Source organism: Danio rerio, chromosome 4 (assembly GCF_052040795.2).
Source record: "Danio rerio strain M-AB ecotype USA chromosome 4, GRCz13ab, whole genome shotgun sequence".
NCBI classification, from domain to species: domain Eukaryota; kingdom Metazoa; phylum Chordata; class Actinopteri; order Cypriniformes; family Danionidae; genus Danio; species Danio rerio.
The window spans coordinates 42,383,093-42,405,851 of record NC_141024.2 but is presented as its reverse complement, the minus strand read 5'-3'; the positions used below and the strand labels follow the sequence as shown (position 1 = coordinate 42,405,851).

Here is a 22,759-nt window from a genome sequence, read left to right as displayed (position 1 = left end):
TATATATATATATATATATATATATATATATATATATATATATATATATATATAAACTAAGTTTACATATTCTATTGTTTGATCAGTTAGCAGGCTTACATTCATTGCGTATGCATAAATGTAATAAAAAATGTAAATTAACAGTATTATCAGACATTTGTCATTAAAATCATAGTTCATGTCTTTAAAATCATCATAGTTCGCTGACAAAAAATAAAAATAATATATGCCTATAGTTCACCGCCAAACTTGTTGCGGTGCACCTGATGCTGAGCATAGCCATTTCCCAGCAGCACCAGGTTTGCTTGATTGGTGAACTATAGGCATATATTATTTTTATTTTTTTGTCAGCAAACTATGATCTTATTTTAATGACAAATGTCTGATAATACTGTTAATATATATATCATTGAAAGTATGGGTGCTGGTACTCAGAGGACTATCGTTTTGAGGGGATATCAGGAGCTTAGATTTGGTTGACCAATCAGAGGAAATTTCTGCAAGTTTCAGCACTGCCTATATGTATATAATGAATTTTAAAAGTAGTTTATCCGTTTTGCTACCGTTTGCCTTTTGTATTGAATAGATGTATTAAAAACATTAATGCCATAGCCCCTTAAAATAAAATTTCCACAAAAATCTAAGTAGACAAACACGAGAACTGCTGAAATCTGCTGCTGTTTGCCTTGTGTTGCCTAGAATTCAGTCTCCACTGTTTGCCCTTCGGGTCAAAAATGGGTTTGCTTTACTAAACTTCTAAAATAATGCAGTTAAATTAAATTCAAGTCTTCAAATTCAAGTCATTTACCATGAAGAAACAACAATATCTTCATCATAAACTGTAAATGTCTAGGTTTTCCCTCATCAGTGTGTAGTATTTCATCAGTGTTTACTCGGTGGGCAACAGCTTTTTGATTACAGTAAAGAGTGGATTTTTAATGCTAAAGGTACCTATGCAAGTGTGACAGTTTTTAGCAAGACAGTATTCATAAAAGTTAAAACAGGAGATTTGGTAACACTTTAAAATAACTACACAATTCAGTGAATCATTTATTAAACATTAGCAAATAGTTAATTTATTATTTGTTGTATAAACATCAACTCTACATTAGATGTTAGTATCAGTTAATAAATACAGCTACAATGCTGTTTTTTTACTTATAAGCACATGTATAATCTGCTTAATGATTTTGTTTTCATGCTATAAACCATGAAAACCATATAAACCAGTTATATAAAATAGTTGGTATAGCTGCATAATTAAACAATTAATAAACGTGTGTGTGTGTATATATGTATGTATGTATGTATGTATGTATATATATATATATATATATATATATATATATATATATATATATATATATATATATATATATATATATATATATATATACATACATATGTGTGTGTGTGTGTGTGCTCTATATGTGTGCTCTTATAAATAACAATTAAAGGCATTGTATCAAATAAACAATAAATCATTTCAATTTTATTTAAATATATTATATTTAAATATAATATTTTATAATATTATTATAAAATAATAATATAATAAAATATTAAAATATTATATAATATTTTAAATAAAATGACTAAAGTTTAAACTTTACTAATTATCAGGGGTGTCCAAATATAACATAAAAATGGGCAAAACAACAACAATATAATGATTTAACAATATATTATGATAGAACATGTGAATGTTATTTAGCGATGTTTCAACAGTACCATGATTTTATTTTAGTTAAGATTGCAATTTCATTTGATACAGCTTCATTTGTGCATCTTCAAATTAATAGAAATGAATAAGTAGTTTATTTTTTCCTAAGAATATAACTGAGCTTTTAATTGTTGTTTATAAGGGACTTACAAAGCATAAATAGTACATATAATGGTTCATAGTGTGCAGTTATAAAGTGTTACTGCAGACTCTTATTGTGTGTGTTGGGAGTGTTCGTGTGTCAGTAGGTTTTGTGGTGTGAAAATTGTTTTATAGCTGATGGGTCAAAATTACCCCGAAGTACAACCGTTCTACATAAATGTGTATAATCTTAATGAAAACAGAAAATGAATAATCTTTTTTTAATGTTAAGGTCATTTTAGAAATAGATTACAGAAAAAAAATTGTTTAGGGTATTTTAGTTTTTTTGCTGTTAAAATGGTGTTAGTGTCATTTTTACCCTTAAGTCAAAAGGAGGGTTAAAGCAAAGAAAAAAAAAAGATGTTAAGCATTTATTTCAGCAAAAGAAAAAAAATGTTTCTGACAAATTTAAGCGTTACATTTAAGACAGAATTATAGTGTAAGAACAGCTGTTTGGTGGGTTTTTGTGCCAAGATGATGGAGCAACATTTTAAGAAGTGCTGTTGGCAAATATTGCAGAGCTTTATTGCTTGGCTACTTTTCTGCTGAGAATGGGCATTTTAAGATATATATTTTTTTATTTAATGAAAGTTATTTTGTATAAATGTATATATGATGTGCAACCTATTTACCAGCGTAAAGCAAAGATAGGTTATTGGATACTTTTTACTTGTGTACATGTTTGAGGCCATCTCTTTTCTTTCACTTGAGTACAAAAGTATAATCAGTACTTCAAATTTTACCTGTCATTTTAAACATGAGTACTTGTGCTTAAGGATGCATGCACTTTAGTCATATCTGATATCAACTATGAGTATATTAACCTAGAAAATGGAGCCATATAAATTTTTGGTTCAGGGTTTTTACATTTGATTCAACAAAAAAGGCACCAAAGTTTTTTTGTTTTTTTACAGTTATCTTTCATCCTAACTTAGCTTATATTTACTTTAACGAATTCCAAATGTTACATATAAAACAAACAAAACAAAACCATAAATAAATAAATATCTTTTTATATAACTTTGCAGCTCTAGTTCAAGTAATGTTCATAAACTGTCACACAGTTTAAGTCTTATAATGAACATTGAATATGGCATTATGCAATGAGTTATAATGTGATATTAAATCACATATTGAAAAATAAGATTAACATTGTTGGCCAAAAAAAAAAAAGTACCTGATGGAAGTGGAAGAAGAGACAAATAGATCTTTATAGAGCACGGTGGATTCCATACAAAGACTGGTTGCTGAGGAGTGTCTGGATCAAGGGACCACAGATAAACATCAGAAGAGAATTCTGCATAAGACAGGTGAGATTTCTATTGTAAATAATTTTATTGTAAATTATTTTTATTGTAGAAAAATAAATAGAAAAATAAATAAAGTATCTAGTACATGACCTCTCAATAAAAAATCTGTCCATTAATTTAATGTAGGAATTTAGTACATTTCATGCATTTTCACAACATTGGGGGAATGGGGAAAACATATTATACTTGTGAAAAAACTCTTTCAAAAACACCTGAAAAAATTACAATACAATTAACAAGTAATATTTTTCCAGAGATTTGTGCCCCTAAAATACAACAATTAGTAAATAAATTTACAACATATGACAACAGAACAAACCTTATGCCAGTGTGATAGAAAGTAATTATTAATAGTAAAAAATAAAATAATGAATATTGTTAAATAAAAATAATAAATATATATAAAATTAACTAATTAATTAATTTCTTACAATTATAGACAATGACATTTCCATTAACCCTGTCTGAGTGACACGTCGTGAGGCCATTACGTCACATGATCAACGGCTGTTTGTCAACAGATGACATTGCACCCTCAACGTTTTTTTTTTTTTTTTATAATAGGTTGATATTTAGCTCAAGAATTATCTGTAAATACAAAATTTGTACATATAACAATCCTGTTCATTCGTAGTTATCTGTTTGTTTACATATTAACTTTTTTTGTTGTTGTTTATTCGGTTTTAGGCTTAAGGTTAATTTGTCCGTTGTTGGTAAGTACCGTTATTCCATTAAATAACGTCAGCCTTGCAACATCGTAAGATTATTTATTAATTTATTTGTTAAGTATGTGCTATCCAGTTAAGGACTTTTTACCGTAAAACCATGATTTTTGGCGCACTGAATAAAAATACACGTTACCTAAAATACTTAAAATATGTTTCTGTTAGCAAAAATAGGTAAATCTATGATAACCATGGCACAACTATATTAACACACTTTTATTAAATATTTGTGTACTTATTTATCTATAGTAAAGCAGGGTTAATAACCGAAAGGGTTGACTGACGTGGTCAGGCACGCGTAGGGCGGGAAAAGTTATGTCGTAGATTAGTTTGGTCCAACAGCATTGAGAATAGTAACACGTGACCTATGGTCTATGCTTCAGTGACCTGTATGAAATCGAACTGATAGGTTTAATAAGCACGAAACTGGTTAAACAGGCTTTATTAACATACTATAATCACCAGACTCACTCGATCCTGAAGGACTACTGTCCAGAGTTTGCACAACCTCCAAACGCAACCATAAATGTTAGTTATGCCTAATAAAGTATGTGCCGGATACAAAATGGTATTAAAAGTTTTTTATGTGGAAAAACAGTGGTCAGCACCAAATATAGATGAAAACGGATTATAATCCGTGTTAACAGTGACCATTTTTATGAACTTTTCTCGCAATACCGAATTCCCTGCTCTAATGCTATCCCGTGACTAAAACCACATAAACTATAGGAAAATAACACCATGTCATGAAACACAAAGTAAATTGTTTTACCTGTAGAGCCGTGAACCTCGTGTTGGTTGTGGTCACCGTATCGTTGTCTTCTTCTAGACATTGCCGTTTTGCATACAGATTTATTTATAAGCGTATTACTGCCACAGTGCCACCTATTGATTAGGACCTCTTTCAAAATCGGGATCACTAACTACCATTTAGCCCACTAAATTCTATCATATAAACCTTAAAAATATCAATAAAGATTTAAATCTATTATCCTCTAGTTCTTTTCCAAAAACAAATAAATCTCCTTACAATTTTTGTCAAGTTCAGAAAACAGAAACAAATCTTTAAATAGTATATAACCCACTTCTTGTTACTTTTTTAAACTTTATAAAAACACCCTCATTTCATAATCCATATTTACAGTAGCATTAGCAACAGTTTAAATAAAAAAAAAAATCAGCATGGTTTTAAATACATAACTCTCCATAGTCCACTGTTTTGAAACCCCTCAACTTAAACCATAGTCGAAGAAAAAAAAAACTCAAATAAATATATAAATAAAATAATCCTTAGCCCTTAGTTTTTTAGTTTCACCTTAATTTTTTTCCCAAATTTGTTCTCCTGAGATTAAAGGACAATTCAATCAAAAATGAAAATTCACTCAACATTTACTCTCACTCGAGGGGTTTCAAACTTTTATGATTTTCTTTCTTTTGATGAATAAAATATAAGACATTTTGAAAAAACCTGAAAACCTGTAACCATAGACTTCCATAGTAGAAAAACAAATACTATAGAAGTCAGTGGTTACAGGTTTCCAGCTTTCTTCAAACTATCTTCTTTTGTGTTCAACAGAGAAAAGACAGCCAAACAGGTTTGGAACAAGTGAATGGTGAGTAAATGGTGATAGAATTGTCATTCTTAGACGAACTGTCCCTGTAATTTTGGGTAGGATAAAAATACATTCAAAGGAGTAGCAGAATATAGGCATTCTTATGGGTTTAGTTCTAGATCAATTAAACAAACATTTTATAAAAAGGAGTAATCATACATTTATTAAGCTTTTTATACTGTTTCTAGGCATGACAATGACAAAACTGACGTTACCTGTTTTATCTTTTCCCTAATTACAGAGTTCTCTACAGTCAACTGACAACTACATAACACTTACACATTCTGTCCCTCAAAAATAAGGTACGTGTAATTATTGTGACAGAACTACTGGTCATCAAGAAAGTGGTTCTAAAATTTCAAATCTTGGAGACTCATAACACTGCACATTCTGGATGTCTCCCATCTAATATGCACCAATTAGTTTACCAAGCTTCAGTTTTATAAAGTTCAATTAAATGTAAGCGTACATGTAAGCAGTGTGATGTAAAGCAGGTCGCACACCAGAAGCGCCGCGACACAGCGCGCACATGACAGTTTAAAGCATCACACACTAGATGCGCACATTCGAATGATATTTAACATTAAACTAATCAGATGCCGCTTTGTGGCGAGGCTGAAAAATGAACTTCGTCCTGTGCCGTGGCGCCGCCGACTTGCAGCACCTGTGTGTGTATTCTGATCGAAACCTATGTTTAGAATTCTAAAATGCATGGCGCTGCGTGGCGCGCTGCGAATCGGCGCTTCTGGTGTGCGACCTGCTTAAGGGTCTTAAAGTACTGAATTTCAAAACCACTGCAGGCTTAGCATGTTAGGGCAATGCATTGTGTGTGTGTGTGTTATGGATTGTAAAAAACAATCTTACTGGACACAACAGGAGAAAAGCCAAAGCCAAGGTGGACAAACAGCTTTAATCAATGCATGTGTTATAAGCATCACTATTGAGGGAACAGTATGGTGGCATTGACAAGCAGCACTGTTGAAGACGGCACTGACTTCTTGGACTGTTTGTCCCATGTTAATGAGACTGAATGCAGTATCATCCTGGCAAGTGCTTCATAAACGAGTCAATCTGACTAGTTCAAGTCCCCTCAATGATGACTTTGACAAGATGGGAAACAGAAAAAAAAATAAAAATTAACACATGCATCACTAAATGAATTACTCATAATCATTCACAATTACAATCCGAGTCTGCCAAAAGATACAAGGACAATATTAGGTAAAGTGCGTTCAAAGAGAACTCATGTGCAAAAAGAATAGCCTTCTTTTTGCACATGAGTTCTCTTTGAACGCACAGGACCAGTAATATACTTTTGGTTCAATGGCATCCATTTCAAGGGTCCTCTATGACATGTACATTTTAAGGAAGATACAAATTTTAAGTTCCAGGTGAGCATTGATGGTCTTCCTCTCTACAAGAGTTCATTTGCTCAATGCTGGCTCAGTCTAGTAGAAGTTTAAAACTTGGTGCAGGGGGAACATGTGCCAATAGATTTATTGTGGGCTGAAGGTACTGTAAAACTAGCTCCCTGAATGAGTATCTCGAAGACCTAATCTCTGAAATCAAAGAGTTTAAAAAAATGGCTTTGAATTTGAATGACTAAAGTTAACATTCAAGTTTTCTCTATGATCTGGGATGCACCTGCACATGCTTTTATAAAATGGCCAAGCAGGTTACCATGGGTGTGAAACCTGTATTCAGGATGGTGTGCACCTGGAAAACAGGATGGCATTCCTCAGAAATGTACCTAGAGTGAGTATGCCCATATACTCTGAAACTGGACCAGGCAAACCATTTGTCTATATTGGCAGAAAGGTTGCAATGCTGCAAAACATAATTTCAGAAAAGCATGGCATTTACATGGTCTACACTACCTTCAGCAAACATTAACTCCTTTTTGACTATCCCCACGCTTCCATCCTCCACACTTGGCATCTACCTACTGATGTCATGTCAGGACCAATCCATCTCTGCAAGATTGAAAATATTGAAATGAAAGCTTTTTTTAGTCCCTTGCAGAAATTATTTTGTTTCAGTTTAACCTTTACACACATAGTATCTATCTATTTCCACATTTTTGTTTTTTCACATATACTGTATAGTGCGAGTATAATTATTGTGCAAGTTGATATTCTGATCATATTTTTTCCTAGAGCATTTTGAAAATTGTAAACCTTAATCACTACCTGGGCTTGATATTGACTTTTTTTGATCACCAGTCACTGTGGCTTGTAGTTTCCAAGGTTACTAGCCACTTGCCTTTTTCACTAGCCACAATTTTGTTGTTGGGAAAATATATTTTATATGCAGAAAATTGATTTGCAAGCAAAAGAAAGCAGGTGAAAAACAAACCATGTGTGATAATGAAATATTAATCATGTGCACACAGTTAACATTAGGCACATTAATAATCTGTTCAAACAATAGTTAAAGTGGCAATCACTGCTGCTTACAAATACCTGTTTTTAAATCTAAAACTCTTGAAAGCAGAAGGACTGTGGATGCACGAGAATTACTTTTGTCCAGTCTATTTCAAATAGAATCCATCACACCAGTTTCATTTCCAAGCAGGATTGCTACATGCAAGGAAACGGTAGTGCACTAGTATTTTCAACACTCGGCTCTCAAAAACATCTCTCAGTGAGTAAGAATAGCCTGTGTCTCACAGTGTGTATGATCAAGCTCTCATTTGGTATTCATCTTTTGTTTTGCATAAACACAGTTGTTTTTGTCAATCATGCTGCTTCTCGATTCTGAAATCTCATTTGCTGTTTCACTCATTACTGTGTATATCACTAATTTTCAAAAAAATAAATATAAATTTTTTTAATCACATTTGCATGCATATTGACAAACGGTAAAAAAACTGAAATTATAATATTTAGTGATAAGCCAGCACTGGCCTGGTCAGGACACTGACAATCCTGTCTACTGTCCCAAAAACTGGACCATCCTTATTGTTGAACCCTGCTTTTAAGAAAACTACAATTAAAAAATTATTTTCAACCAGCCAAAGTGGCTAGTGGGAATGGCAGTCTTTACCCGCCACAGCTGAAATCTACCTGCATTTGGTGGTTTGGCGAGTATTCATGTCAAGCCCTAATCACAACTATAACCAATATGTAATATTATATGAAGGCAGAAAGTGAAAATAGCTCGATTCAAATGATCCAAAATAGTTGTCATTACTTTATTTTGCAATTTCTAGTATTGCCTTCTTCTCACCGTCATTTAATAATTTTGCAACTTTTCAGTCCAAGTTATATTTTTATCAGTAAAACACCTGAATTTAAAGCATTTTTTACTTTGAGTGTTGTCAGAAAATTATATATCAATAATGAATGATGAATACAAAAGTAGTAGTGGTTCTTAAGATTGATGTGGTCTGGAATTGGTAATATGTGCTTAGGAAAAAATGTATCTGAATATTAACTTGCATCATTATTTTTCATGAAATGTATTGTGTATTTGAATCATGCACATAAACAACCGAAATTTAATATGTGTCTTTCAACACTATGGGGCTCTAGGTTCTTGCAGCTTAAAAAAATGTACCTAATAGTGGAGTTCATTCACGAAGGGAGTACCGGACCTGTCGCAAAGTCTTGGTACTCAGAGGGTCACTCGTGGTGGCCTCCATACAAGGAGATAGACAGGGTATTGAGGAGTGTCCGATTGATGGAGGCACCACAACCAGATAAAGGTTGGACCAAGCATCAGGCCAGAATTCTACACGAGTCAGGTACACAGAAGTACATTGTAAATAAACAATATTAAACAAAGGATAAATTCAATAATATATGACATTCCATAGACTATTGCATTCATGAATTGTTACATACTTTATTTCTTTCAGCATCTTTTGACAAGATTTCAAAGAAATGGAAACAGGCATGCTACACATCTGACATCTCGGAATCTGAAATGCCTGCAAAAAGAATTCCGAAGTAAGTTGTCAAAACACACATTTTACTTTTAACAACAATATTCAGTCTTCTGAAGCTAAACAAAGTTCATGTGAGTAACAAAGGTAAATATATTTAATTATAATATCAAATTCAGCCGTAGTTTTTACATCTCAATCACACTTATCAGGTAAATCAGGTATATTTAGTTTTAAATGTATCATCAACTGTTTGTTTGCATTTTTTGCAACACGCAAATACACAATTATGCCAGATTTAAACAAGCAAAAGGTTTTGTTATTTTTACTATTATATTTTGGCCATTTCCTAACTTTCCTAAGAATGATGGAAAGAAAACTTTTACTAGAAAAATTATATTGAACTTATTTTTAAGTTTGTGTTTTTTTCTTCTTACATTTAAAAAACAAGACATTGTTATAATCCAATCATGCTTTGTATAATTAACTACCCTGATTGTGCTCATAGAAAGAAAATATACACATCAGATGATGAGCCTTGCGATACTCCCGACAAAAAAAAGAAACTAAATAAAGAAAAAAGTCTACCAACACCAAGGGTCCCACCTGCACCAAAAGCTCCAACACCCCCAAGACATATCAGGGCAAAAGGTAAAAATACACCACTTATATTACTGCCAGTCAAAAGTGTATGTATGATCACTGAGCAGTTTTTTTCTTTTCCAGGTCCCCTTGTACGACCTCAGCTAACATCATGTAAAACAATTAACAGTTTTTGCAATTGTAAGTTTTAATTAGTAAAACAGATATTTGATGTTTTAAGTACTTTGTGATATGCTCAAGAATGTTCCTTAATCACAGTAAATTAAATGTAATGCACAAGCTCTTGTGACATGTTGCTTTACCATAATGTTTTCAGCTGAATTCAGTAATATTGTTCTTTTAACATTTTGCAAAAAACTACTGTTATTACATTCATAAATTGAGTATTACATTTTAAGAGGCACAAATAACTTTTAATTGCTAATTAGAAGCAACAGCACTCTCAAGCTATAAAGATCTGTGCAGTACAATGTAATTTTTGTTTGTGAGACAGATATAACATCTGTTTCATCTGTAATGTTTCAACAGCATTTGTCCGCGACCAACAAAAAGCTACAGAAAAGCAACAGCAGGCCTGTTTTGAAACTCCCTCCACTAGTCAAGGTAACTCACTTTACATGAATACTGTAACTACAAACTGTAAAAGCTGTAACTTCACAGCATTCATGACTCAAAAGGCTGACTCAATGACAGGCTGGTTCATGATTCTGATTGCTGAATAGACAACACTCACCTACAGTTTGTGCACAAATATAAATAAATGTAATATTCCGATCCTATTTTTAATAGAAGTACATTGTAAATCTATTAAATATATATATATATATATATATATATATATATATATATATATATATATATATATATATATATATATCAGGGCTCGAAATTAACCTTTTTTCTTGGTAGCACCAATGCTCCTAACTTTAAAAAGTTAGGCGCATCAGCCAAAATTTAGTCGCACCCACCAATTAAGAGCACCGTTACTACAAGTTTTATACAAACAGATTTATTGCATTTGAAATCAACAGTAATCAAACTAACAAGCAAAAAATATATATATATGCAAGCGTGAGGAAAATATGTCTCAACGAAATCCCGTTATCACAAGAAAATACATTTTATAACAGGAGTGAGTGACTAAAGCATACACGGAGCGCTCACCGGCCCTGCACGCACTGCTTGAATAATAATCTGTTAACGGTATAACTGTGCTGTTCTCACAAGTGCTGTCTGATATTGCACTGATGCTTTTGACATATACTGTACCTTATTATATGCATACATCATGTAAATAGCAATACTGTCTTTTCATGAGTAGCGATATTAGTTTACTCAGTGTAAGCCCGTTTGCGATGCCGATGGTGTACGTAGTGTTAAATTTTACATATAGCTGTCCCTTGCACAACGGACAGCATCTGGCGATTATATGAAGGCGATTATATATATCCCACAGACTTTTAATAGCGGACTTGAAGCCAACGGGAGTCTTTTATCCACTCTTGGAAAAGTGTAGATGGTGGACTAACATTCAGCACATGATCACAACTAAGATGTGTCATTATTTATAACTTTAGATGTCATGGTTTCTAAAACAAAATCTGTCAGTGTCATTTTCATTCTCATCTTTAGCGCTTTAGTTTTTCGCGGTAGTAGCTCTCTCTGTCATCCCAAGCAAGAAGGCGCTGGCTGAGTGATTGACAGCTGACATTAACCAATCATTGCCGTTCAGTGCTAGAGCAGTGGTGGGCCAATAAGAAGAGCGTGAAGGCGGGGCAAGCATTACGGACTTGTTACTGCAGCAAGATGACATGACAACTGTTTTAAACCATTCCTGAGCGCTGCGTTTCCCGTTTCAAGTGCAGACAAAGAGCTTAGAGAGATGCATTCTGCGTGAATGTCTCCCGAATCCGCGCATGTGGTGAACATTTTGCAGTAAAAACTGGTCGCACACAACTATTTTAAGCACTCGCAGAAATGCTCCCAAATATATTTTGAGGTCGCAGAGATAAAATTTCGGGCGCATATGCGACCAAAATGGTCGCAATTTCGAGCCCTGTATATATATATATATATATATATATATATATATATATATATATATATATATATATATATATATATATATTTAGTTGAAGCAAAAGTGACTTGAATATATATACAGTTGAAGTCAGAATTATTAGCCCCCCTGAATTATTAGCCCCCCAGTTTATTTTTCCCCCAATTTCTGTTTAACAGAGAGCAGATTTTTAAAACATATTTCTAAACATAATAGTTTTAATGACTCATCTTTAATAATTGATTTATTTTATCTTTACCATGATGACAGTAAATAATATTTGACTAGATATTTTTCAAGATACTTCTATACAGCTTAAAGAGACATTTAAAGGCTTAACTAGGTTAATTAGGTTAACTAGTCAGGTTAGGTTGATTAGGCAAGTTATTGTACAATGATGGTTTATTTTGTAGACTATCAGAAAAAAATAAAGCTTAAAGGGGCTAATAATTTTTACCTTAAAATGGGTTTAAATAATTAAAAACTGATTTTATTCTAGCTGAAATAAAACAAATATATAGACATAAAAATATTATCAGACATACAGTGAAAATTTCTTTGCTCTGTTAAACATCATTTGAAAAATATATATAAAAAAAGAAAAACTAATTCAAAGGGGGGCTAATAATTCTGACTTCAACTGTATATTATATGGCTAGGAGAAAGTGCAACACAAGCTAATTTTTAAATTGAGTCCACTGGACAAGAAATGCTCATAGGGGAAACTGACATTATTTAAACATAAAGAGTCACAATCAACTGGCCGAGAAGAAAATAATATTATAAAATAGGATTTCAGTTATTAAGGTGAATAGTTTAGGAAACCCAGTTTGCCAGAGCCAAAACAAGTACAATGTGTCAGATTCTGTGTCAAAGAATGACACAATTTGACTCAATGTATCGATTGTACCCACTTAAGAATCACACGCAGAAATGTTGTAAAATGCCCAGAGACTTTTATAGGCATAGGTTGAAAGGACAAGCACCACTCCCTTTGTATCGGTTTAAAGAATTTATCTTCCAGAAGTTTTCAGTGTTCATTTCAAAATTAATTTCCTATACTGAAAGATTCATCCGGTTCATCATTGAAAGAGTTTGAAAGCATCAGGAACCCTTTAGTCACTGACAAGTACAATGTGTCAGCTTCTGTGTCAAAGAATGACACAATGGGATACAATGTCTCAAAATGTACCCACTCAAAAATAACCACAAGCTGAAATACTGAAATACACGGAGAACTTCATAGGCATAGGTTGAGAACTGGTCTAGAAGGACAGGACCACTTCCTCTTGTAACTGTTAAAAGATATTATCTTTCAGAATCTTGCAGTAAGTCATCAGAGTTTAAATCCTTCTCCTATCCTTAAATTTTCATTGTTACTAGCAGTTAAAACCATGACTCCCTTATCACAGTCAATATAACCAGATATCGACTTTCATAATAATTGTGCAAAAATTGTATGTTTCATGATCTGCTTATTCTGCCAAAAGTTGAAAGCCTCTTTAAAGACTGAATCTTCTCTGAACCAGGTATTACAATTAAAAATGTCAAATAACATTTCATAATTGCAAAGAAAATAATTGCAGTTTCAGCTCCAGACGTACCTGTGAGGTTCTGCCAGGAAGTGGAGCACCAAGACACTTGGGATAAACCCCAACCTGAAAATCAAGGTAAAAAACAAAATAAATAATAACAGATTCATTGGTATTTGAAATAAGAACTGAAATAAGAAAATTGCTGCACATACCCACACTAGGTAACTCAACATTTTCTGTACAATCCAACAGAGGACACATTTTCTGTGCTGCGGCCTTTACAAGACAGAGCACCACGTAAGTTGTATGTCTCACTTCAGGTAATTACGGTCACATTTCATTTAGCTGTATTGTAAAAAAGAAAATGTTTGATTAAACAAGGCTGTAAAGCTAAGACTAAAATACAAAAAAGAGAACACAATTCATCTACAACAGTAGAAAGAGTACCATTTTGTCAAATGTCAAGAAAGCTCAATAAAGACAGAGCTTCTCATATGCAGATCACCAATGCGATACCTGCCCATATTGAAATCTGTTGCATTTAAATTTATGCAAATTACATATATGCCATGCAAGTTCCTATTTGGATTTTACAAATAAAATATATTTTATTTATGCAATATACATTTTGAAATATTGCAAAAATGGCTGTGCTGCTTACAAATATTATCTTTCAACGATTGGAATAATATGTACAGATATGTTCACACACACGCACGCACACAGACACACACACACACACACACACACACACACACACACACACACACACACACTCTGCTCAGCACATATGAGTACACCTCCTTTTGAATTGGAATATTGTAATCTATTTTTCAGTAAACAGAGATAATATTTTTGTTCATTTAAATAAAAGATGTTTATTAAACAGTTATGTGCACTAAAATACAAGTTTGGCCACATAACATCTTTAGGAATAAAAAAACAATTTAAATTTAAATTCAAATGAGTATTTGCACAAAAAAGTAAACTACACATTTTTAAATTTATAATAATAATAATAAATGTAATATTATTTTAAGTTTCTCTTGATTTTTTCCTGTATTTTAGAGGTTTTTTGTATATATTTTTGAACTGTAATATAAATTTATTTAGCTAAATTATTTTGACTTTAGTACTGACAAACCTAATGGACAAATATAATATTTTAAAGCATTCTACAGAAAAAAATATTATATATATATATATATATATATATATATATATATATATATATATATATATATATATTATTAAATGTAATTATTAAAACCTAAAAATATTAATTATTAATATAAAATTTACATATCTATACATATTTGTAATTCCAGTTGTTTAACAAATATATAAGTGGTCAATGACAAATATTGTATGTGAAGTCTAAATATGAACTTTTAATTCAATTATTTGTTTTCTATATACACAGGGTGATTAAAAAAAGAATACCACAACTTTGAAAATCTGTATTTAATCAAAGAAACATGATGGAACCTTGGGTAAATAATCAATGTGAAGTCCTTAAAAGTTTTTTAGTAGTAAACAAGTTCATAGATGTTCAATATGACCTCCTCTTCTTTGAAGAGTTCTTGATTTTAAAAGTTGTGGTATTCTTTTTGAATCACCCTGTATATTTACATGCATCAGATTTCTATATGGGTGACCTGATCACCTACATGTTTCTACCATCAAAGATTAAATAAAACAATAATGAAGTATACAGAGGAAATCCTAAACACATTTATTGTAATTTTTTGCAACCTTTTTATACGTTTGTTTGTTTGTTTTTTATTATTTAGACAACACATACTCTGTCCAAGATCCAAAGCCATCAGCAGATCAAAGAAAAATGCTGAGTAAGTGTAAAAAATAAATAAATTATATACATTTTATGTAGTGTCATAGTAGCAAATGCAACTTACCAACTTGACCTTTTTCTCAGCACCAGTTTTTCCAATAAGCATGTCCCATGTAAATGAGCAAGAAGATGCTTGGGGGGACCACCCATCGAGCTATCGAGGTGCAAGAACATTCAAAAAAACATACACAGCAAATTAGTTTCTAATTATTAACATGGTAATGTTACATTGTCTGTACAATCACACAGAAGACACAACTTCTGAGCTGAGACCTTCAAGTACCCAGGCAAGAGCGAAGAGTAAGTCATTTGTTTTTTTAATTGACAGTTACTTCTTATGAATTATTATTATTATTATGTTTTTTATACAGTATTTGTAGTTGTATTTATATACTGCTAACCAACATCTATTAATGTAGTTAAATCTTAACAAATTAATTAAATTTCTTGCAAATTAATTAACAATTTGCTAATGCTAAATGCATGATTCAGTGTGCAGTTGTTACGAAGTGTTACCCAAACTTTCTTCCTTCTTGCTGAACACAAATGAAGATATTTTGAAGAAAGTTGGAAACCTGTAACCATTTACTTCCATAGCATTTTCCTACTATAGAAGTCAATAATCACTGGCTTTTAGCTTTCTTCACAATACCTTCCTTGTGTTTAGCAGAACAAAAAAAAAAACTCAAATGTTTATAACCACTTAATGGTGTGTAAACGTAAGTAAATGTACATCCTTTTAATTTATTTGTAAACATATTAATCAACACTGAATGTTGTGAAAATTTTCCATGGTTAATAAGCTGTTCGCAAAACATTATCTAATTATTTCCTTGTAACCTAATAAATACAACACTATACAACAACAAAAAACACTTCGTTAATTATAGTGACAGTAAAAAAACTCACTGTATTCAGAATATTAATGTATTAGAGTACAATAAATAATTTATCATTACCTATAAATTAATGGTTTGAAAATTAATTTAAAGTGTTTTGTTAATTTATGCTTTCAATAACTTTGGGGAACTAACGATTTCGTATGCACAGAAAAATTCACATATAAACTATTTTACGTAAAAGCACAGACCAAGAGGGGGTTGGCTTCTGTCTGCTTTTTAAAATTCAGTTTTATTTCCTCTTAATTCAGTTTTGCTATTTTGCTTTTCTGAATTCTGTGAATAGTTTAAGTCATTTTAGCCATAGAAAAACAATGTGTAATCAGACGGATATAGTTTTTTTTTTTTATTGTTTAAGGTTTCAAGCATATTATTATAATATCCTCATAACATTTTTGTGAATCGTTCAAAAGTGATTTTGCTTGCAGATGCTTCTGGTATCAGCCGATGGAGCTGCATCTCCAGTCAATGCACACGTAAGTGAAATTTAAGTGCTATGTATAATAATAATCATTTAAAAATATTTACATATAGTTGAATAGAGATTAACCCACTTACTGTGTTGCAGCTGTGGAGAGGGCAATTTTGGAGAAGCTTAATGAGCTGGACATGAAGATTACCCATCTAACTTCAGTGGTCCAGTCCCTTGCCCCTCGGTCAAGTGGTCAAATGGTGGTGGACACTGAGGATGACACCTTTCCTATTGAAACAATTGAGGACCTTGAACAACTGGAAAGGCAATTAGCTGAAAAACCAATGATGGAGAAGATGGTACGAATATTTAAGATTTAAAGGTTTTACAGCTGTTGTTAAGTAAATCTTTATTATATGGCCTGTTTCACAGACAACACTTAAAGCTAGTCCCAAACTAAAAATGTATGTGTGAGCTGTGTGATGCCTTACAATATCTCATTGCCATTATTTTGTTACCAGATGCACGCTAGTATTGTGCTTATATTTTCTTTCACATGCATTTTTATAAAAGAAGTTTTATATCTAACATTAACTAAGACTTATAGTCCAGACTTAAGCTCATCCTTGTCTGTAAAACTGGGCCATAGTCCTTGCACTTTGTCTGTAAAGATTTAATATTACCTTTTATTTTTAAGATGAAGAGGTTATCCATCAGAGGAGGACAAACTCTGAAAAAAAACATTTGGCGTGTAGCCTCCAAAGTGTTTGGTCCAGTGGCCAAACAGCTCAACTGGTGTGGAAGAGGAGATAAAAGAGGCCTAAAAAACACCAATATTGGGACACTTGTGATAGGTATGTTCAATTGTCTTGCAATGAACGGTTTAGATAATACCTTTAAAGACAGAACTGCCAGTATATCTCTATAGCATGATTACCTTGTACACACATAATATGGTTATCAGTGTGCTATAAGCTTACGAGCTAGCATATGCTATTCATATATTGTAAAATGATATTTAATACACAAGAGTGTTTTAGAAATAAAATTTAGATCATTATTTTAAGTGGAGAATTGTTCATTCTTGTATATTAGGGCAAGGAGATTAAACCTTAAATCAAAACCTTGATTGATTGAACACTTTACCTCCTTTTGAAATATTGAATCATTATATTATTTTCAAGTAATTTTTATGGATATTAAGTTCCATTTATTCATTTACTAAACATTTCAGTTTTAGTGTTAAAAGAAAGTTTCCCTAAAAAAATATTTCCATGTCAAAAGTGGAAAATGACAAGTATCTTTAACAAGCATAACTTGTGTCTGGAAAATAGTAAATAATAAAGCAATGTGAAAAAGTACATAATGTGAACATTGCTGTTCACAATAATATTTTAAGTGCGTGTGTGTGCATGCTTCTCTTTACGAAAAGACAGCTTACATTGAATGAATGTTCATTCATTCATTCATTTTCTTTTTGGCTCAGTCCCTTTATTATTCCGGGGTCGCCACAGCAGAATGAACCGCCAACTTATCCAGCATTCGTTTTACGCAGCGGATGCCATTCCAGCTGCAACCCATCACTGGGAAATATACACACACACACACACACACTCACACTCATACACTATAGACCATTTTATTAGCTTACCCAATTCACCTATACCTCGTCTTTGGACTTTGGAAATCGGAGCACCCGTAGGAAACCCAAGCGAACACGGGAAGAAATTGAAAACTCCACACAGAAATGCCAACTGACCCAGCCGAGGCTCGAACCAGCGACCTTCTTGCTGTGAAGTGATAGTGCTGATTACTGCACCTACGTTGTATGTGATAACTAGAAATCATAAAAACAAAACCTCAGTCGATTTGATTATGAATATACGCTAAAGAAAAGTGAGTTATGCTTCACAAATTATAGGTCATATAATAATCAAAAAGAAAATCTGTCATGCCTCTGAATATTAATCACATTGCCTGCATTCGCTTGAGCTTTGCTGAAGTACATGTGGACGGTACATGCATTAAATCGCCACGTGGGGATATATGTCGGTTATGGATTTAGGTTTCGATTTTCGAATAATCTCCCAGCACTACAGTATAATGCATATGTACACTTTTACAGTATTCATTATTTTGCAGTCAATTTGTCGTATGATATTAATCTAATAAATTTAAAGAACAAATTTTCCCGAAATTTAAGTTAGCCCTAATCACCTTGAACTGCTGCTTGGTCCGTTGTCATCACAACGTGTTTAAACATAGCTTTATTCGTCTAAATAAAGTTATTACCTTGTTAAATTTACTACAAACAAAATGGAATAAATATTTTACTGACCACACATATCAATAACAATGAATCAGACTGCTTACCTCAGTATTCCCGCGTGGACTGGTGTCTTCTACGTGCTGAGTGTGATGCTTTGAGGAAACATGCGCAATAATGATGACGTTTCGAACACAAAAGAGTCGATTCCTTGAATTTGACCACGTTGTCCAAGTGCTACTAATGCAAGTACACTTGTTTTTGTTGTTGTTATTTTTTCTTTATTCATTTTATGGCGGATTTAAGCTTTTGCACCTCTCGTTTCTATTTGACATCAATTTTTCATAGCTATAGCTTAATTTATTTAAGAGTAACATTTTAAAGAATATGTAATGTAAATGTAATGTAATGTGTATTTATTGTGTATGGCCATACACCCAAAGCGCTTCACAATCATGAGGGGGGTCTCTCCACACCACCACCAGTGTGCAGCATCCACTTGGATGATGCGACGGCTGCCACAGGACAACGGCGCCAGTGCGCTCACCACACACCAGCTATTGGTGGAGAAGAGAGACAGTGATACAGCCAATTCGGTGGAAGGGGATGATTGGGAGGCCATGATCGTAAGGGCCGATAGAGGGACTTTGGCCAGGACACCGGGGTTACACCCCTGCTCTTTCACGAGAAGTGCCATGGGATTTTTAATGACCACAGAGAGTCAGGACCTCGGTTTAACGTCTCATCCAAAAGACGGCACCCACTGACAGTGTAGTGTCCCCTTCACTTTTACTGGGGCATTAGGACTCACACAGACCACAGGTTGAGCGCCCCCTGCTGGCCTCACTAACACCACTTCCAACAGCAACCTAGTGTTCACTAGTGGCCTCCCATCCAGGTACTGACCAGGCTCAGCCCTGCTTAGCTTCAGTGAGTAACTGGTCTTGGGTTGCAGGGTGGCATGGCTGTGGTTATGATATTGATATTGATTACATGAGGACGGTGCATGATCGGATAGCAAAGAGTAAAAATATTTGCAATCTAAGCCGTATTCCAAAAAAAAATGAACAGCATTCAAACAAAGTTAGGCTATTTAAAAAATGGTGTTAACGATCATTATCAAAAATAGAGTACATGCAATTTAGCTAAACGAATTTCAAACAATCATAGTATTATTTCTTCCACTCTATAATTATTATTATTATTATGTAGTCAAATGCAATAATTAACATGGTGTGTATTAATTTTGGTCAGATAAAAATAAAAGGCTCACAATAAATAAAACACCCCCTGAGCCTCCTTAAAACCGCCTTATTTTAATTTCTTTTTTAACAGGTGCAGCTATGAGGAACCCCGTGCTTCCGTCTCCAACAGAGGTAGAAGCCGAAAAATATTTGAAAGACTTTCTCCGCTTGGCCCCAGGAAGAATGGCCTCTTAAGCGAGTTGCTATTTTTTTATTTGTTGTTTAGCTGCTATTTGGTTTTGTTTGCTTCAAAAAATATGAATTCTAATCAATTATAATATAATAAAATTCTACAAATGATTCTTCAGCCGTTGTGTTTTTCATTTTGAGTGGATATACTTGAGCTTATCATATATGTGAAGACGGATGTATAATCAGAGTACCTGTAACTGTTATTTATAGCAGTATGAATGAAGGAATGTCTAAATAAACAAATAAAAAAACGACGTCTATGCTACATAAATAAGATGTCTCACAGACCTAACATTCTAAAAATGAACATCTGTAATGCATCGCATAGACGTTGTTTAAATGTATGACAAGGACATCTATGCAACGTTTTCCAGATGAGCAAACGCCCTGAATAAGACGTCTCCCAGATGAAAACGCGGATGTCCAGCAGACGTCTCTGCGACGCATGTGTGCTATCTGGGCCTGTTCTCTCTTCCCTCTGGTAATCTTATCCCCTCCATTTGTACATCATTTTATTTTTTATTTTTTGTTTGTTTTCATGCTTTTTTCTACATTTTGCGTTCCACACTTCTATCCAGTAGGTAGCGGGAATGCACCATGCAAGTTGGTCTGCCAACAGAAGGCTTTTATTATGGCGTGCCGTGTGACGTCATGAGGCTGCGCCGCTACTGCGCTGTGATTCAACTGGAGAAAGGTTTGTTTTAAAGCTTTTACACAGATATAAACGGATTGATTAAAGTTTCAGGTTTTCACCAGATGCTAAATGATATACCTGCTGTTGGCATAGATGTAAAGTTGGTTTTATATTCGCACATTCGTTCATTTAGAAGTCTATTAGCATGCAAGTATGACTTCTAAACAACATAAACACTGTTTATTTGACTGTGAACAATGTTGTACTTTGATAGTTTGTAATAAGTGTTTTAATGAAGGTTTAATTTATTAAATAGCATAATGTCATTACATTCTAAGTAAACATCACTATATAAGAAATGGAGTAACATAGTTTTATTCAGCTAATTTGTGGCTATTGTATCTTCCCTGCTGAAAAATCCAGCTTAAACCAGCCTAGGCTGGTTGGCTGGTTTTAGCTGGTTGACCAGGCTGGTTTTAGAGGGGTTTTGGCCATTTCCAGGCTGGTTTCCAGCCATTTCCAGCCTGGTCTTAGCTGGTCAGGCTGGAAAATGACCAGCTAAATCCAGCTAAAACCAGCTTGACCAGCCTGGTTTAAGCTGGACATAGCTGGTTTTGGCTGGGCTCCCAGCCTGGCTAAGCTGGTCAAGCTGGTTTTAGCTGGTCATCTCCCAGCCTGACCAGCTAACACCAGGCTGGAAATGGCTGGAAACCAGCCTGGAAATGGCCAAAACCCCTCTAAAACCAATAGAAGTAAAGTTAGTTTTATATTTGCACATTCGCATTTACGCTCCCCTAATAAAATGTTAGAAAACTATTGTTTGCAAATTCCAAATAGCGAAATCACACTAGCAGACAACTATTATCAAACTACAACAGCGTTCATGGTCAAAGAAATCATGCTAGTGTTGTTTGAAGTGTTACTTACATGCGATTTCAGACCGAATATTCAATATCGCGTGAAAAACAACAAAGGGACCGTGTCACAAGTTCTCAGGTAGTTGAAAAACGAACAAAAGGAATTCAGCCAACTACTATAACGGTACACATCACTTACATTTTGCATTACAATGACATGTTTTTATTGATTAATATAATTCATGTAATTTTATATATATATATATATATATATATATATATATATATATATATATATATATATATATATATACACACAATTTTTTTATGTTTCTGATTTGTATGTAACCTTGTCATTTGATTTGTTTAAATAGGTTTTGAAATCATGGCCTGTGCACATCAACATCTGTGGACTCTGCAAAACATGCATGCAACCTGTGCCTTGCTGTTTTCCTTACCTCTGTCTTACCCATTGTCTTAACTAAATATTGTAACACTGTCATTTCTGTTTTTTCTGTTTATGACATGTTGTTGTACATTAAACTATCATTATATCATAAATAGTGTGCATTTATTATGCTCATTATAATTTGTTGATCCTACAATGATTGGACAACAAAAAAAATTACACATTTACATACACAATGAAAAACAAACACTACAGAAATTATGCTCTAAAATATTACTATAAACTATTGTAGAACATATATTTCTCCAAACTTACTTGTGAGTGATAGATATTATTATTACAGATGTCTGATATTAATTTGTTGATGCTACAATTATTTCACAACAAAATATTAAGATA

The 22,759-nt window shown here is 33.2% G+C and overlaps 2 protein-coding genes and 1 long non-coding RNA gene across 3 annotated transcripts in view; 1 reads left to right on the top strand and 2 right to left on the bottom strand.

Annotated features, from left to right (window-relative positions):
- LOC148680790 (uncharacterized) overlaps positions 1–22,759 on the bottom strand; it is a 796,717-nt gene that overhangs the window by 17,585 nt on the left and 756,373 nt on the right. The window lies entirely within an intron of this gene.
- Positions 1–22,759, bottom strand: part of LOC148680839 (uncharacterized) — a 785,675-nt gene that overhangs the window by 394,984 nt on the left and 367,932 nt on the right. The gene's annotated exons all lie outside the window — the stretch shown is intronic.
- On the top strand, positions 3,725–22,512 carry LOC101882666 (uncharacterized). Its single transcript, XM_088650378.1, has 20 exons — positions 3,725–3,764; positions 3,862–3,887; positions 5,476–5,512; positions 5,754–5,814; positions 9,046–9,257; positions 9,372–9,462; positions 9,907–10,049; positions 10,125–10,181; positions 10,530–10,604; positions 13,647–13,730; positions 13,848–13,892; positions 15,389–15,445; positions 15,532–15,609; positions 15,697–15,747; positions 16,775–16,822; positions 16,915–17,117; positions 17,456–17,612; positions 20,360–20,941; positions 21,039–21,154; positions 22,326–22,512. Exons 5-18 carry the CDS (start codon positions 9,065–9,067, stop codon positions 20,461–20,463), a joined length of 1,386 nt encoding a protein of 461 aa, XP_088506504.1. The 5' UTR covers positions 3,725–3,764; positions 3,862–3,887; positions 5,476–5,512; positions 5,754–5,814; positions 9,046–9,064; the 3' UTR covers positions 20,464–20,941; positions 21,039–21,154; positions 22,326–22,512.